Source organism: Bombus terrestris, chromosome 11 (genome assembly GCF_910591885.1).
Source record: "Bombus terrestris chromosome 11, iyBomTerr1.2, whole genome shotgun sequence".
NCBI lineage: Eukaryota > Metazoa > Arthropoda > Insecta > Hymenoptera > Apidae > Bombus > Bombus terrestris.
The window spans coordinates 3677098-3695397 of NC_063279.1; the positions used below are offsets into that span (position 1 = coordinate 3677098).

Genomic DNA, 18300 nt, shown 5'->3' on the forward strand with positions numbered 1-18300 from the left:
ATCTCATGAGCACGATTTTTGGCTGTTATGATAAAACGTAAGAATATATTGACTATAAATGGTAATCCTTAACTGTCAATACTCACGAATACAAGAATGACAAAGGTAAAAAGTTGAATGTATTACTCTGTACAGTTCAGTTTGATTTTCCATCTCAATGGATTAATCAAAACATCACGTCATTTCAACTCGCATATCGATACTTGTGTGGTATACATTTCCGTTCGAAATTTTCTATACATAAAGTTTTAGTGACGCGAGATCAATCAACATCGAGGACCAAAATATAGCTTCTTTTACGTTTCATATTTTTATCAGAACTTTTTAAATAAAACTTTACGCGTGTTTCTCTTACATAAATCTATAGTAAACGAACTTCTCAAGACCTAAATTAATGCAGTCCCTTATTTTTCATTAATTTTCTAAGTACACGAATAATATCCAATACTAAAAATAAGACAGATGACTAATTTCCATAAATTTATTCATCGCGAGAAGATGACATAAATAATTATAAATTTTAAAAGGTGTCTAGAAAGCAACATTATCGTTTCCTTTCTACTTCTCAGTTTATATAGTTGATCAACGCGAAGAGCTCAAACAACAACGGCTGAACTCAATTTATCTCTATTATTTCTTCTTACAAGAATAATGCTGAAAAAAAGGAAGGACAAGAAAAAGAAGAAGGAAGAAAACTAAAAAGCAAGCACGCTTTCCTCTCGCATTTTTCCTATGTTTCTCCTGCTTGCGAGCTTCCTATCTCTCACAATTACTTGAATTTCAAACGAAAATGCAAAATCCTCGGCAAGTTAGCCAGCCGTGAGACACTGGACGAGAACATCACGAACTTTAAGAATCGCTTTACCATCCTGAGAACTCGGCGACTCCTCCCCTCGTTAGAGTCGTCACCAGAGTCGCTTTTATCGTGAAACACCACCGTGAAACGTCTTATTTAATCGCGTTACGGCGTGCAATTGCCGTGCTCGATCGAATAGAGAAACTCTAAGTAAAGGAGAGAGAGAGAGAGAGAACAAGAGAAAGAGAGAAAACACGCGCATGAAGAACGATTGAAGTGGTACGCTCCCCGCTCCATTAACATTTAATTGCGCCAATCGTCTTGGCGTATGGAGACACATCGATAAACTCGTTAACAGAATATGTGTCAACGGGTAATCGAGTGACTATGGAGCGGTAAATCGAAGGGAGATGCGAACAGAGGCGGTTTTATTCACGTTCGTTCGTTCTCTCTTCCATGTTTCGTCTCCCTCAACCATCGATTCATCGGATTCTCAATGGTACGGCTCAAATGCGCCTCGCGATGATAGCGCTTCGATTACTTTCATCGGCAGCTTTTCACTCGAATTTCGTTCGTTCCACGAACATGATCTCGCGCTCCGCCATTGATGCGATTTTAACGCGATCACGAGCACGCCGATTGTATCGAATCACGGGGATGAACCGATCGAAGGATAGGAATGAGTACAGTTACGCCTATTTCGGTGGTATTCGAATACTTGCAATGAATTCACGGACATTCGGAACAGGATTCGATAATATGGCTTGAAATGTGGATAGATTAAAATATATTTGATTCCAATTCAATATACTTAATTATTTGGAAAACGTTATTTTCATTCGTATTTTTATGATAGTTTAAAACTCAGGTTTTACTTTCAGGCAATTTGATAGATGTATATTTGTCACATATTTTTCTGAGGATTTATCTCTAAAAAATGCTCGGTTTTAAAACTATAAAATTTGAAAAATTAAAGAACTGTTGCAGTGTTGAAGGGCTAATACATTCGTTGTCAAAAAAATATAGCGGTATCAGCTCTAAAATGTTTCGTTAAAAGTGTATTTATTTTTAAAGAATATTGATTTTAACACATTGTTCGAGTCAGTTATTGAGACATAAGGATAAATACGAAACTGTTAAGAAGATTGTTTGCAAAGTTCGTAGTCTTTCCGACAATTCTTAATAATCATTTTCCCATCATTAATCTATCCCTTTTTGAAATTCCAATTACACGGAAGAAACGAAATTACTTGTATCCTGTTCATGGAAATTTCTCTTTGACGATTTTTCGCGTCGTCCGAGGATTACACTTTGAACGATAACCCAATTCGCGAGAACAAGCGGGCCAGATTAATTTTCGTTTGTTTAATGTTCAATCAAGTGTAGAAAACTCGAAACACGCCGCTATTTTCAAAGATAATTCTAACAGAATCGTTCAATTTTCGTACTAGTATCGAGCGTTACGTTGTAGACAAACTGGAACAGAATATGGTCCACTATGAATCGTTTGCAAAATCAAAAACTACGAGCCGAAGTAATAACGTTTCTAGTTATTAATGCACCAGATAGATTATTGTTCGTTTTAAATCGATCGAGCAAATTCACCGCCCCATTCTCAATTTCCTTTGGCTCAATTGTTCAAGACAAAATCCGTTTGCGCTTTCGAACAATATAACTTTTCGTTTATCCACTTTCCTTCTATAAATTAGTTACGCGTTCCATCGATGTTCATTCTCTATCGGATATTTGTCTGTATGCGCTGCTTTTTTTTACCAGGTTCGATGAATCAGAGAAAACAGGACATTTAGTTTATTTATTATTTATTTTACATATTTATTCAAGGGGTTGGAAAAAGGATTGATTTAGAATTTAAAAAGAAAAATGTTTTACAGTTGTCAATCATATGGCAGATCTTATTTAATTATTTCTCAAAGTTACGCAGCGTTTACAGTAATTAATTAGTTCACGTAGAGCTTGTCGCGTGTCAATCGAATACGAATTATTAAAATATCAGGTTGATAATTTTTCTTCCAGTTTTATACGAAAGGAAGCACAGAAATATGAAAGAAATATGAACAGCGAAATCTAAATGAATAGTTAACATTCAAGCAGAAAATCCGCATTTACTCTGAATGGATTCATCTGTGCGATTCATTTATATCGACCGAGCATTCACGTTAATGAATACCGGAAAATTTTCGAATATTCTGCTAGGTCCTTAATTCCTCTTGTAATATTGGTCATTCTTGCAATATTCGCGTATTACAATCCAAATATAATAAATAAGGTTTTTATTTGTATACGCAAATTACACACAGTACTTACAAAAATAAAAATCTTACAAATGATAAATCACCTGATTATTCTCTTTGATGTAAACCTACGAAAGAAAAGTCTGTAACCTGTGATTCATCGATATTATTAGTTGACAAATTTTTATGCGAGAGGATCCTGGTCTGATAAAAATTCTTCAATAATAATTTCAATAATACCTTAATAATTCTCCAGATTTACTTAATTCTTCTTTAAATATTCTCATGCATGTAGTCGTATCTTTTCCAAGTCTTTTTACAGCGGCAACCATCATTTTCGTCGTCCGCTCGTTTCTCTCTGTTCTTTTTTCCCTTCGTACCGCGTTACCATGAATCCTAAAAATTTTAACATACATTTTCATCTAACATCGCGCTCGCCATTTCTTGTCGCTAGCGACATAAACCATAGAGTACAAATATTCATTTTCTGAGATCTATAGTTCGGTTTTTTAGTTTTATTCCACGTCTCCGGTATAGTTCACCACATTGCGCCGCGTCGTCTCCATCGGTTCGTATGCTAATGTGCTCGCAATTTGTATAATTCCGAAACGGGTTAAGCACACAGGACGTCGCAGCATCCGAGGTCGATAAGTTTTTCTGGCTCCGTGATAGGGCGTCGTTATCTGCAGGTGCTGTGCAGGGCGAAGCTCGTTTCTCGCCGCCGAGGCTTACTTTACATTTTAATGTCTGTGCGACCGCGGATCACCACGATCCTCCGAAAAGCTTCTAATGCTGTGGGCTTTCCCTCTGTACAGGATGTCTAAGGACAGGTGACACAACTGGGCGAAAGATCATTCTGCAAGCAGAGATGAATCGATAATATAAGAAATAAAATTCATTCGCTTGAAGCCTCGTTCCTTTTCGAGAAACTTTTGATTAAGGATTCATCGAGTACACGCGTACTCAGATATAATTTTTCACCAAACTTTTACCTATATTTTCATATTTTAATATAGACTTTTTTTTAGAAACGAGACAGATGATCAAAGGTTTCATATTTCAATCTGTTACTGCTATTGACAAGCGAATATTCGCTAGAAAGATCGAATATTCGTTGGATACACGTATACGCGTTATCAGCTAACTTCTAATTAGACGCGTTCATTGATCGATTCTACTTTATTTCTATATTCGTCAATGATTTATTTTTTAAGCTTGATTTACCGAAAGAAACAACGTTTCGAATAAGGAAGGCTTATTCTACATTCTGGCTTATCTTTGGTTGTAGGTTAATCTCTTGAGCGATTACTTGCTCGCTCTTGTCGCAGTCTTATTCATTGTCCGCCTGATGTTAACTAGCTTATCTGAAGTGCACAAGTTACGAGTATTTGTATTTATAGAACTGAACGTACTTCGCGTAATTTTTCCTCGTTTGAAAAATAAGATGCAAAGTGAATTTTAAATACGTGTAGTAGATTGAGAAAACGCTCTTCCATTAAAATGAAGAACACATCGATCGTTAAACCGGAAACGTTTATCCATCCCATTTCGTTCGGCTGATCTTATAAAAGATTGTATACTACCATTTCAAACCAGAACCTCTATTTCCTCTGTAAACCGGAGCGTTCAAACAAGCGAGAAATAATATATTCTGTGTATAGGATAACAATGCGCTCTCGTCAGAATCGAAAGACAGAGAACAAGTATAAAGATATCGAGTGGACATACAAACTCGGTGGCTGTGCGTGGCTGCGAATTAAATGTAAACATGCAAGACGTGCTCCTATATTTCCTGTTGAAATAAAAAATTAATTTAAACTAGAGAAACGGGACAAGGAAACATTTTGCTGTTTAATCTATTCACAGCTGAGGCCGTAGCAATACTGGCGTAGCATACGTCGAAGCCGTATAATACGTCAAAGACTATTCTTAGACAGGTGCACACCGCTCGTAGTTAATTAATTCTCGTCCATAAATCATAGGACATTCGTTAATTTAACTCTGCTACGTTCTCTCTGTCATTTTTCACGCAATTGTATTTTTCTAACGTTGAAAAATATCTCAAATCTACGTCAACCGTTTTTTTTTAAATTACTAAAAATCTTTGTCGTTTTATAGAATAACCTGACTTTCTTTACAACACACGAGATTAGCGAATAATTTTATAAATACGTTGAGATAATTCACTTCTCACCGATTTTTCTCTGTTGCATCCGACCAGTTTTAAATAGAACGAACGTCGACCCCCATTTCCCAACCGAAATTGCAATAGAATCGTTCCCTTTGTGCGCGAAGTCGTTCAAAGCAGCAAGGGTAAGCCGAAAATTTGCGAGAACGACTATAGTTCAATGCAGTTTGTGAACTATTATTATTTTCAGCGGCGAAGCGCGCCGAATACAAACGCGAAGTGAACTAAAGTCATAAGTATAATCATGCGGTTATTACGCGGCTGTTGAAAACAGCCGCTCGCTGTTTTGTCTTCATTTCCGTGGAAAAATTAGTCTTTCGAAAACTGCTCGATTTCATGCAAAACTAGAATACCTGTATCTTCTCTAAGTTTTCGTGAAATTCGGTTAATACGATGATCCTGAAATGACGTTGCTTTCTATTTTTTGTTTCAGGTAAGCAGTGAATATCCACCTCAGCCTTGTTATATTTTATAAATATTTCATCATGGTAAGTCGTATCAGTCTTTGTATTTTTATATAAAATATTTAACATCTATCAACATTTAATCATGCCAAATAGAAATATTCCAGTTTTTCAATTTTTCCTCATCGACGAATTTTTCTATAGAAATATTTTTTTTCTTTTTATTTTTCTATAGAAAAATCATGCGGTACAGAGGATAAAATAAAGTTGAATAAAAGCACGTGCGTAACTTTTATATCTTTATACAGTAACCAGTAATTCCTATATAAAACAGAGTAGCATAATTCACAAGTGGAAATAAAGAAAAAATATTTGATAAAATTTTGTCTTTACCGCTTTATTACTATTGCTCGTCTTCTAAATTTTCTTTTATCGACCATTGATAATCATCGTTACAAATCGTTCGTTCGTTAATTACAATTAAGACGAAACTAAAATTGGGCCGTCGTAAGTACACATCTGTATGAAAAAGCACTGAACAATATACAAACTTCGATAACCATTAATTGGAAACCTCAGTATATTATTTGAAGGAAATTTATCAAAGTATTATCTAACTAATTAGCAGTTAATATTATAAACTCGTGAATTTCCAATAAAATCAAAATCAATGGAAGAAAGGTTTGTATGTAAACGGGCAAGAAAGTCGATAAAGAAGTATCATAAAATTTCAGCTCTGAATCGAACAGCCATTGTCATTAAGGGGTTAATTAATACCGGCGTAATTAGCTGTGTTTTTACCTGGATTCACGATATATATTACAGCATGATCATTTCCACTGATTTTCTTTACGGTACTTGCAATTTTATCCGATCTGATGAGCCGCGAATGCCAGGCTGTAGTTTGCGCGCAAGAAACTCCGTCATTTATCGAAGTTTCGACGATAACAAAACATTGTAATGACGCTGCTGAAAACGAATACGTTTTTAACCATAGTCCATTAACTCCGCTACCACCACAGTTGCGATCTATAAAACAGGAGAATATCCAACATCGAAAGCTGCAAGGTAAGAAAAAAAGAAAAGAAGGAGAAAGTTAAAAAAAATGTAGGTTTGCGATAAACTTGGAAGACGTGCTTTAATAAGAAGCATCATTATGTGTCTATCATGCTCGGGAAAGGTATATGTTACGTTAGACGAGTAACTGATGAACGAGTTTTCAACTCAGAAGTCAGGCGATTGTAATCTGTCGTACGTGATATATTGTCTCCTGTGCCCGTAAGGTACACTTTGATAGTATAGACGATATTTTATTAACGTACTATCGACAGAAAGTTCGAGAGCGATATAATTTTTAGAGGATGGATAGCGAGATGATAATCAACTAAATTTTGTTTCCTGTTAATAGTAAACGATAACTGAGAATACGAAATGGTAAATTATGTAAATGCCACTTGAGTCGACAGTGATGGAAATTACGTCGAAAGGATAAACACGTGTTGGCAGGGTGTTGATAACGTTATTACTTGTTTTTTTCGGAATGTGTAGCCCTTGTAAAATGAAGTAATCCAAATACCTAGATAAAACACGCTGTTTGGGTTATCGACACTCTGGAGATTGCATAGAAAAGTTTCGAAAATCTGGATATCCGTGGATCGTTTCGATGTCTTCCGGGGACAAGGATCCCGTTTGGGGAAGCAAAAGTCCGTGCAATCGCGTTTCCAATCTTCGCTTCGATAGTAAAACGCATCATTTCGTAACTTGCTTAGAAAGTGGTTGGATAAAATCATGAAGTTCTTACGAATTTCGACCTCGATGGCTGCGTGAAAAATAAACGAACATAATATACGATGGCCACAGGGGAAATACACGATAAACCATATTTTTCGCGTTCTATGGAAGAGCAATTTTAAAGTTCAAAACGTTCCCAACCAATACCTGTGTCACCAAACTGGTATTTTCATTTGATTTTTGGATGAAATTCGTGTTTTTTGTCATCCTCTTGAACATTTCAAAAATTTCGATCGTCGTAGGATTGGTTATGCTCTTGTTGGTTTTGCAAAATTAAAAAAATTCATGGATCTGTCACGCGTTTTTCCTTTTTTTTTTTCTTCCTTTTCAAAGAGTTATGTATATCTTTCCATTTGACAGATTATTTCGATTTTCGACTATCGTATTAACTTCGTTTTCATTTCAACAATTGGATGACATCGAAATCGAAATATAAAAAAGTAACAAAACATATGTTTATCGTATTTTTTCGAACGATACACTCTCGTCCGTTTGTACAAAAAATATTTTTACAATTTTTTCGATACTTGCGAGAATCGATAAGGACCTCTGCCCGATAAAAGTTAACTTACTAATAATATTTTATCTTTCTATATTCTATTTAACGAATAAACTCGTATTAGCCTTATATACAAGCCTTTTCCACTGTATTTCATACAGTGTCAATTCAATGAAACATATCACCGAGTATGTCCGTTCAAAGGAGACGTGCAACGAACGAATCTCACAATACAAATTACACGTGGTGAAAAAAACATTGGCAAAGAAATTCCGTGTTAACAAACGGCCATCTGTTTGGTCACGCGCGATTTGATTAGAAAACTCGTTTCGCTATTGCGAACCTAGTAATTACATCGGCATACCTTTAATATATCTCGTCCAATCCTCTATTTTCTGCTTTGCTCCGCACATATGGATACGTACGATGTAAATTGAACTCGATGAACAGGCAAGTTCGGTTGACAAGCTTTTGATTACACCGTGAATAGAGTTGCTCCGCATGAATCATCTTCTTTTTCTCAAGATGAACCGTGTACTGAAAACGAGGCAATGCTATAAATTTGTAAGTCGTGATTTTACGATCGCGAATTTCCATAATTCCTTCTTCAAGAATGAAAACATGCACGTTATCCACGCGATAATATCTTTCTGTATGATGGTAGTTCTGAAACATGGAGGAACGCGTTACGCCTGCCAGTCGATGGAGATGTTATTATCGCGATTATGGGTGTTCCAAAAATAGCCATAACTGCTGAATTAGCCAATTTATTAGCTTTTAGATAGATAACGAGCATTTCGATGTCTCGTTAATCCACATCTTCGTATTATCGACGATATTTGAAGACGACAGACGACCAACATAACAAGTCTCATTTCTCATATTTTATAAAAAGACAAATTTAAATTATGTTTCCATTTGATTTTGCCACTGAATACGTGTTTAATAACATATTGATACGCGTGTTTTATAAGAAAATATTTCTTCTTAACCATAAAATAGCATAGAAGTGAAAGTATCGATAATGAGGATATTAACAGAAATGGATTTGTCGTACTTTTTGTCCGTATAATCTTCATTTGGATGAGCTTTAATTCGTTGGATTAGGTCTAGAGATAATTCTATAGTTGCTACACAACGTGAAAATATCTTCTTCGTTTTTCTGCTGGATCTACCTTGTTTCAAAAATTCATTGCAAGCAACACCCGATAAACGCAGGAAATGATAAAAATAAACTCGGTATATCGCACTTTCATGCAAAACGATTTATAAATTGTACAGTTGAAGTCGTAAACGCCGCGAGGATGAAGAGAATAAAACAAGATTTTTTTTTTTTAGCAAGTAGGAATGTAAATCTCACATAAAATACTATGAAACATGTTAAGTACTGAAATTATGCAGATATTTTATGTTTATTACATTTTAAGTTACGTTTTCATATTATTGTTCTGTACAGGATTTTACTTCCTATGCAAATTTAAGTATCAGGAGATCAGTAAAAATGGACTTATCTTTATTTGTAGTTATCGTATAATTTTTTTTAGAATAATTAAACGACAGGAAAATTAATTATATCGAGTTTCCATTGAAATGTTTCAGATGTTCCAACTTTAATCTAAACGTAGTTCAATAATTTCCATTTCTGAATAAACACTATCTAAATACAAAAACAATATACTAGATTGAATAAAAAAAAAAATGTAATTTTAATTAATCCAAATTTTAATATAAAAAAATCAATACGAACTTTTGTAAATGACAGGAATCAGGTTTGATCGAATTTTATTTACCGAGGCAAGAAAAATCGCATGAACAATAAAAAGATCAGCAAGGATCAGTGGAGAGTTACGAAGACCAAAGTTCTGACAAGAAAATGATAAGTTAATACCCGAGATATAAGCTTTTCACGACTATAATTGCCACCGTTCATCCGAAGGCAATATTATAGCGATCTTTAACTTGTCAAATGAAATTTTTTATGAAATTCCGGAAATGAAACTGCTCGTTAATTACACCATAATGTAACATTTCTAACGTAACAACATATTGAATTATCGACTATTATCGGTAATATTTCGATGTCAGAACTATTTTAAAAGTAGATTAGCGTACCGTAAAATAGCAAAAGCATCGATACACAACAGAATCTACACCATTTTAGACATCTATAGTTATATGTTTCCACGATCTTAACTCACTTAACGGTAAAACTGGTTGAGTGATTTATAAGGTTTCGATATGGTCGTGCTCCGTCCTAGAATCAGTAAAAGAATCAATTTCTTTTCTATCCTTCGTTATTGTTCTGCTTCAAGAAACACAATTCACTGAAACGATGAGTTTTATCCTAAATTCTGCTATAACGTGAAACATAGAGGACAAGGAGGATATGATTAATAATTGTGAGAAAAATTATAAGATATACTTAATGGCTCCTCTGAAATACCCAAAATGGTAGGGATAAAATAAAGAATGGTAGATCTCGTTTGTTAAACCACTCGCATCAATCGAAACCAGTTTTTCCTCTGCCAACCCCAACATAGGTACCATAAACCCCAGTGACATACTTCATCTAAAACCTAAGCTTAACTTAACCATTCTGTCATTCTATCTTTTATCCTTATTGCATCCATTTATTACGTAACCAGAAGCCATTGTTTCAGAAAAAGAATGTTTATCGGGATGTTGGGGAGTAGCGAAATTCAAGAATAATTTAGAAACATTTAGTAGAATTAATAAATTATTAAACAATATATATACATCGTTTTTTCAATTTGTCGTTATTTATCGGATAGCTTCGTGATTGTTTCTCTAGAAAAATTAGTTTCCTTATCGAGTAATTGTGGCTTTTGCACGTTTGCAAACTACTCACTTTCTTACGATAAAGATATGCGTTGTAACAATTAGGATATAAATCAGATGAGATGAACTCTTGTCGAATGTTAAACAGTTATTGCCTGTTTTTCTTGTGAAAAATTTTTAGACAAGCGTTGCAATAAAATGTACGCGTAATACACCGACTGTCGAAAACACTATACTTTCCCTGCCGCTCGATATAATACAATTAACCGTAAAGGATCGTCAGTACAAAGACAAAATATTGAGTTGGCAACTAAGTGATTGCGGATTTTATCATTAGGCGGTAATGACAACATCCGCAATCACTTAGTTGCCAATCCAATAGCAGCTTCGTGGACTCTAAAACCAGGCAAAAGTTTAATTCCGTATAGATATTTATTACGCGAATATGTCGCAACATCCATCCTCACGCAAATCAGTGAATATCCTTGTGAAATTCGAGTTTGTGGAACAAATTCAAAACTAGTGGCGTACAGGCACTGCTTGCGCATGGTGCGTTAGCGTTTCTATTTTGGGAAAACGCTGTATCGGTCCAACCCACGAACACGATCCGCCATAAAAGGCACAATTTCGGTCAGAAACGGATCCGATAAACTAACTTTCCGCTACATATGCCATTTTATACTTCCAGAAGATCCATAAAACCCCGACCAAGTCGTTACAGAAGCTGCTTACTGACAGAGTTTATCTTCGACGCAGTTTTGCTTCGTCCAGACATTTGCGATCGCGCGAATTTGCACGTTCGTTTACCTTTCACGACTTCCTCGCATTTCTCACTCCTCTGTGAAGCCTGACACGAGATTTCACGATCGAGTAGTGAAATTATTACAGAATGGACCGTGGCAATTTACCTCTGAACGCACGCATCCGTGACATAATAATACAGCGTCTGATATTAGCCGATATTAAAATTCGCAAACTATTTTGCTGGCTGACATTTTGTTGCTGGAGAAGTTCACAGCGAAATTCGAGAAATTTTTTTCAAATTACCACTTTGTTAAATAATACGTGCATCGAAGAACTTCTCGTCTTCCTTAACAATGAACTGTTTCAAGTAGTTCTTACAGGATTATAAAGTATTTTCTTCCTTGCAATTGAAGTAAAGTTTCATACAGTTCCGCGTAAATAATATATATATAGTAAATGGAATAGCATAATACATAGATTCAACTTATATCCAATATGTTTTATTTCCCCTTTATTAGTGCATGAAATCTGATATTGTCTTGTATTATATATCGAGCAGACCTTCAAAAATGTTATTTTTAAGAACGAAGACTCGCATGTAAAAATCTTCAATTTACTTTTTCATTCAAAGGAATCAAGCCTTGCTCGGTTATACTATCAATTACCAATCAAACAAGCAACGAACGTCGATACGCGAAACAGCGAACGAATGTTTTTCATCTCGCTAATAAATGGCAGAACATAAATCGATCGTGCCGAACGAACTGGCTTTGACGAAATTTCCATCGACGAAGTTCGATTCAATTTTCGAGAGTCGTCGAGTTTTCCAACGAAAATCGTTCCATTGCTCGATGTAAATTCGTGGAGCCACGCGAGGAACCACCTATGACGGATCGTCTAATTTCCCATTATCCAGGCAAGCGTTCCCGGTGTCTTTATCCAGGCCGAGCGCGTTTCTGTGGCCAATTTACATGTTGATGCAAAAAGTTTCGCTCGAAAATTGCTTCTCCGCTGGCCGAGCGTGAACCCGCTGCGCGCGTGCATCTCCGCTCCGGATTACGCGCGCGATTCCCGAGATCTCGATAGTCATGTGGCCACCGGAATACGTAATTCTGACACGCCAGAAATGAAACGCGAATCATGATAAACGTGGTCGTTCCGTTAATAAATTCGAGCCCGATTAACCCAGATCGAAGCCATCGTTGTTTCTAAAGGGAATATAGCTGGAATGGTGAGGATCGATCGTTCGCGGTAAATCAACGTCTTCTTGAATATGGAACTGTTGATCGAGTAAGCGTGACGTCTCCGAAGATTAAGAGTCAAAGAAATGAAAAATCGACGAGTCTATAAGACATTTTAAATTGTCGATCGGCCAATCGTGATACGAAGACTATAGGAGGAACCAGCACGCTCTTACGCGCTTATGGGAAATTTAAAAGTGTGAAAATGCAAAGAATGAATATAATACGTAAAGATATAGACAGGAAATATGCAGAGCGTAGTATTTGTAATGAAATTTTACGACAAACATTAGAAAATCGGAACCCTGGAACTTAAGTAACTTAAGCAACGTTTTCAGGCAACGTAAATATAATATTATCGAAAATACATCATCTGTCGTTGAGATTCCTGAAATTTTAAACGTAACATGGACAAATTCGAAAGTTTAATGCCGAAACCCTGTCTGATATTAAAAATCGTTGTAGTTATTAAGCGTTTAACTTGCTAGAAGTTTCAAAAGTTGAGTGCATTTCGAATAGCCAGTGGATGTGCTTAAAACTTTTCAAGAAGAAAGTTTTTTAAAACTCGCTAGCCGTGGCGGAAGGTTTAAATTAAGAACGCTTTTTCGAATGGAAAAAGCGGAAAGTCGACACTTGTTATGTGGCACTTTCGAATAGCACCACTTGTGATTCAAAGGTTCATTATTTCACGCAGGTAATAATCCCTCGTACGGTTAAATCACTGTGCCAACGTACTATGTATGTACCTACCTACACACGCAACTTTTACTTCTCAAATAGATTGCATGTACAAACACGAAAATTCTAGATAATTTATCGCATCGCTGCGAGCAAATATATGAAATTACTTCGAAATTATTGTTTTACTAGAATCACGAACAGCGGCTTAACGGTATTTTAAATAATTTCTCAGAAGATTAAACTCGATTCATTCTAATGAACCCTTAACTGCAACTCTGGAGCCTTGGACCACAGAACACAAAGAGGACATAGAAACGTTGTAAGGAAACAATCTGAGAAGAAACTACATTGTAATAAAAGAAGAAGAAGAAATGGGCAGCATAAAAAGTTTAATTGTACATTGTGAAATTCGTTCAACATGACAGATGAATTATACAATGAAGCTACGTGCATGCAAGAGCAATTAGAATAAATTTACTTGCTTAAACGTTAATGATTAGATTATTGTGCAATAAAAAGATGGGCAAAGGTACAATGGAACAACTGACGTATATGTAACACGTATATGTACCAATTATTATGATAGAAAGGCAGTAAGAAAACGGGTTAAAATTGTGAAATGTTGTTGAAATTCGTTCATTGTTTCACTACTTCCTTCCCACAGCTTGCGATTATGTTTTCTTAAATTTTTCTCTCGGAGAAAATGCTTTCAGATCCCTTTTCTTAAACGCATACCCTTCTTCGTCCCGTATAAGCATATGCATACACCCAGGTGCGATTAAAGAGATCCCCTAATTTAAAACTAACTTTCAACTAAAGTTATACAAACTTCGAACTGAGACATAGCGCGTTAAAGTTGGTTTACGATAGCGTCAACTTTTCAGATTTGTTTTTAATTAAATTCGCCCTGCTAAAAGTATTCTTTTCATTAAATCTACACGATCGAGCATAAATTAATCGACAAAGCGTAGCGTAACATTTTTTAAAGTAAATAATAATCTACTGATAGTTCGCTAGTAGCAAATTTTTGTGACGTATCGATTTTCAAAAGCCATAAAATTTCATAGTATACGGAAGAACATTTTTACCTCCATTGAAATCAACAAGCATTTAACGTCGCATTTAAACGAAATTCCAAATAACGCGATGAAATTTTCTCCTGAATTCATCAACGATATTTTTCTCGCGGCAACAGCGAAGAAAACGAATAAAAATTGACGAAGGGTTTTCGAACCCGTTTACGGGCAAAAAGATTTATCAAAAGCCCGTGCGACTTGTTCTTGCGCCAGGCATCGCATATGCAGTTTACAAAACGAAAGCGACGAATATTCGATCGGAATATATGCGAAAATCGGTCAGCTGCGTCGGACTCAAACGTCCCGCAGAATTTGCATCTTGCACGTTCCATAATTAGTTAAACGCGGGGTTAATCGATTAGCCGACGGTCAGTTAACTATTTAAATGGCTGACTCGGTTTGTTTAAATGATCCGGTCAATAAAATTTTATTATCAATTAGAAAATGGAGCGCGTTGATTTTTCTCGTTCGTTCGCTGTCTATTTCGAATCTTGTCTATTTAACTTTCATCGGATTCCTTTCATCGGTTGACTTCTTTTTGTTTCTAAAAATATTGAAAGATTCTTTGACACTTTTCGAGAAAGATGAGAAACCGTTCTTGGATTATTTTAATTTGTAGAGACATTTGTAAATCCTTCGTTAGGCTACTATACTTGGTGGTTCCGAAATTTTTACATTTGTACCAATTATTTCTTCGATCGCATTATCGAACTTTGTTCTCACATTTGACTAAATTTTCTTATTTACTTGTATTTATATATTACTGTTGGCTTTTTTTAATACTTTTTTTTTCTACGGATCTGAAAGCATTTTCTCCGAGAGAAAAATTTAAGAAAACATAATCGCAAGCTGTGGGAAGGAAGTAGTGAAACAATGAACGAATTTCAACAACATTTCACAATTTTAACCCGTTTTCTTACTGCCTTTCTATCATAATAATTGGTACATATACGTGTTACATATACGTCAGTTGTTCCATTGTACCTTTGCCCATCTTTTTATTGCACAATAATCTAATCATTAATTTTTAAGACGATCAAGAGAATCGTTACTTTTACAATTATGTAATGTGATTGGTAAAATGCAAAATTTAATTTTTAATTGGAATTTGTCTATGTCGAATCGAATTTTTATAGTTGATATATCTTATACCTTGTTACCGTGGTTTTGTCACAGCACACACATAGATGACATGGAAACACGGTCGATTTTGCATTGCGAGTCTGAGGAAAACGCTTATATGAGATCGCGCGGATTTTCAGGTTTGATCCTCCAGCACGGCTTTCTCCTTCTCTTGGTATCCACAAAACGCGAGGAAAATATGGAAATGGTTTCGAATCGAGAAGGACGAGAGATCTCGAAGAAATTGTCGAATAATATTAAAGTTTGTTCGATTTATCGAGATCGTCTGTCCTCTTTTAATTTCGTGCTCGAAGAAAAATTCTGCAAAAATCTCGCGCGTGAACTCCAATTTCCGATAGCTGATATGAACTCTTTGTCCTTCTTTTTTTTAATAAAAATTTTCATAAAAAGGAGGATCCGCCGATAATATGAAAAGAATAGAACAGCAAAATTTTGCGGAATATTGGCGATTTTCAAAAAACTGGATCCAATCAAGCGTCGAAAAAAATCGAAACATTACGCTTGTCTTTCAATGCAAATATTAAGCTTTCATTCCAATATGTGCCTTAGTAATGTGAAATTTTATCGATCGTGTACTCTGTGGTTCAATTGATTCCAATTTGAATTAACCTAGTTTATGAATTTAATTCGAATTAATTAATTCTGCATAGATTTGCGTATACGTCGTGTCCGGATAAACATATGAAATAAGACAAATCGCGTTTTCATTAGTCATACTTAAAAAAATATGATTCGAATATTATCCGATGGGATCAGAACATTTGGTTTTCGACTTGTGAATTCAAATAGAATTCATTTAAATTTCCTTTTTCCCTTGTTTTGTCCGTAACATACAAAATTGAATCTCGTGAGCTGTACAGCCCTAAGTTTCATAAAAATATAACTAATTACGATTGCTTAAAATATAGAAAGAGTCAAATTATACAGATCTTAATTATTTACAAAATATATCTACGTGTGTATAAGGAATATTACGTTTCTTCGTCGCTGAGAAAACAAGAAACGGAAAGCTCTGTGATATATCGATATTATTAACCCCATCTCCTATGTCTCAGCATAGAAACAAACACGGTGTCTACTCCATTGCCCCTGAATCTACAAGTGCTTCCAGTCCAACAGCAATTCTGGGTGCATTGTAGCATTCAATGGAACCAACATGCTACCCTTTGACCCAGATTTGCAAAAGTGAATTCTCTATAGTACCACAAAGAATTCCACTCGATGCAAACTACGTTGTATTTGACGAAATCCGTCTTTTTTTTTTTGATACATTAAATTCATGTGTTTAGTCAAATTTGAAAAAAGAGTGCACAAAGAGAGACGATTATTACAATTTGATTAGAAAAAGGAAGCAGTGTCAGGGTGGTATCTCGAAGATAAATTTCTGAAAGTGTTTTAAAGAAATATGAGAAATTTCGATCAAACGTAGAATAATACATCACTTTCAGCATAGTAAGTGTAGTGTCTTATCGAAATTCTAATAGAATTGGAGCGGTAGAAGCGTTAAAATATAAAGTTGTGTAAATGGTTTTTAACGAAATGCACGAGCTCATTCTTAAATCGCTAACGTTGCAAAGAACAATATAATTAAAAGATGTATTACGCTCATTATTTACGTATGTAATGAAATTCTTTCTGCATTTTCATACGATTTTAAATTTCAATATACTTCAAGCTGAATATACTTCGTACGAAAGAAAAAAGAAAAGAAAAAAGAAAGTACGATACAAAAGACACAATCGGTGTTCTGAACTTTAAATTATTGTTCTTCTATTTTTTATCGATACATTTTATTACCTCCGTGGTTATCATATGTACATATATATTTATTAGGTAAAATTAAAAATCCACAGCAGAGTTAAATTACCATAGATTACACTTCTTTCATGTTCATTCGGATATGAAATACAATTATGCATTCATTATCGATATTATAAATTTCATCGTAGATCGTTGGGTACGAACTGTAACAATGAACTTTTCATTACGCTTATAACGTTTATTACACTTATTACACGCTTCTATCACGTTTTACATCCAATCTCACTCGATGTCCAGAGATTCCAAGTACATTTTTAGGGACATCGATTCTGGAGTATAATACACGCTACGATATTTAATGGATAAAATTCTTTTAATCGAATTTATAAAAATACAAATCTGCATAAACATCCATAGTCGAATCGTATTTCGTATCTTATATGGCAGAAATCTCACGAATGATGATTCAGATAAAAAGAGCCAAATAAATCGGATGCTGAATGCGAGTAAAATTCTGCCCCATATCGAATTCTAGCTCCGCTTTCGAATGAATTTTCTACAATATGCCGTGTTCAAGTAACCAGCTCAAGGGAGTGATAGTGCGATAAAACGGCGAAGACACAGCACAGATGCTCCTCAGAAACGGTGTCACTAGACGGCTATTAGAAATTCGAAGGAACTGCGCTGTTCGTGGCAACAGAATTTCCTGAATTCGGCAAGGCGCGTATTCGACGCGACTGTAAATCCTCTGTCATTATATATGCGTGCAATTTCACACGATAAATATTTATCGCGGTAGCTGCGTTTCGACTGAACTGTTAATCGGCTGGAAGTTCATTCATTTAATGCCTCTTAAGCGTGTGCGATCGCGTTCGATTTCGATTCTGCGAATGACGAATTAAATGTTTCTCAACGAAATGGTAAA

The 18300-nt window shown here is 35.3% G+C and overlaps 2 protein-coding genes across 8 annotated transcripts in view; one reads left to right on the top strand and one right to left on the bottom strand.

The window, feature by feature from the left end:
* LOC100648107 (hemicentin-1) overlaps positions 1–18300 on the top strand; it is a 425495-nt gene that overhangs the window by 275660 nt on the left and 131535 nt on the right. The gene's annotated exons all lie outside the window — the stretch shown is intronic.
* On the bottom strand, positions 2699–9107 carry LOC125385931. 4 transcript variants are annotated; one of them, XM_048409985.1, is made up of 5 exons: positions 8988–9107; positions 8295–8467; positions 7217–7459; positions 6442–6669; positions 2699–3904 (listed from the first exon to the last, which is right to left on the bottom strand). In XM_048409985.1, the coding sequence occupies exons 2-5, from the start codon at positions 8431–8433 to the stop codon at positions 3900–3902; spliced, it is 615 nt and encodes a 204-aa protein (XP_048265942.1). In that variant the 5' UTR covers positions 8434–8467; positions 8988–9107; the 3' UTR covers positions 2699–3899. The 4 variants fall into 4 exon arrangements, 1 of the variants encoding a protein (XP_048265942.1); XR_007225679.1 differs by lacking the exons at positions 6442–6669; positions 7217–7459 and having other exon boundaries at positions 2699–3176; positions 3289–3904; XR_007225678.1 differs by lacking the exons at positions 6442–6669; positions 7217–7459.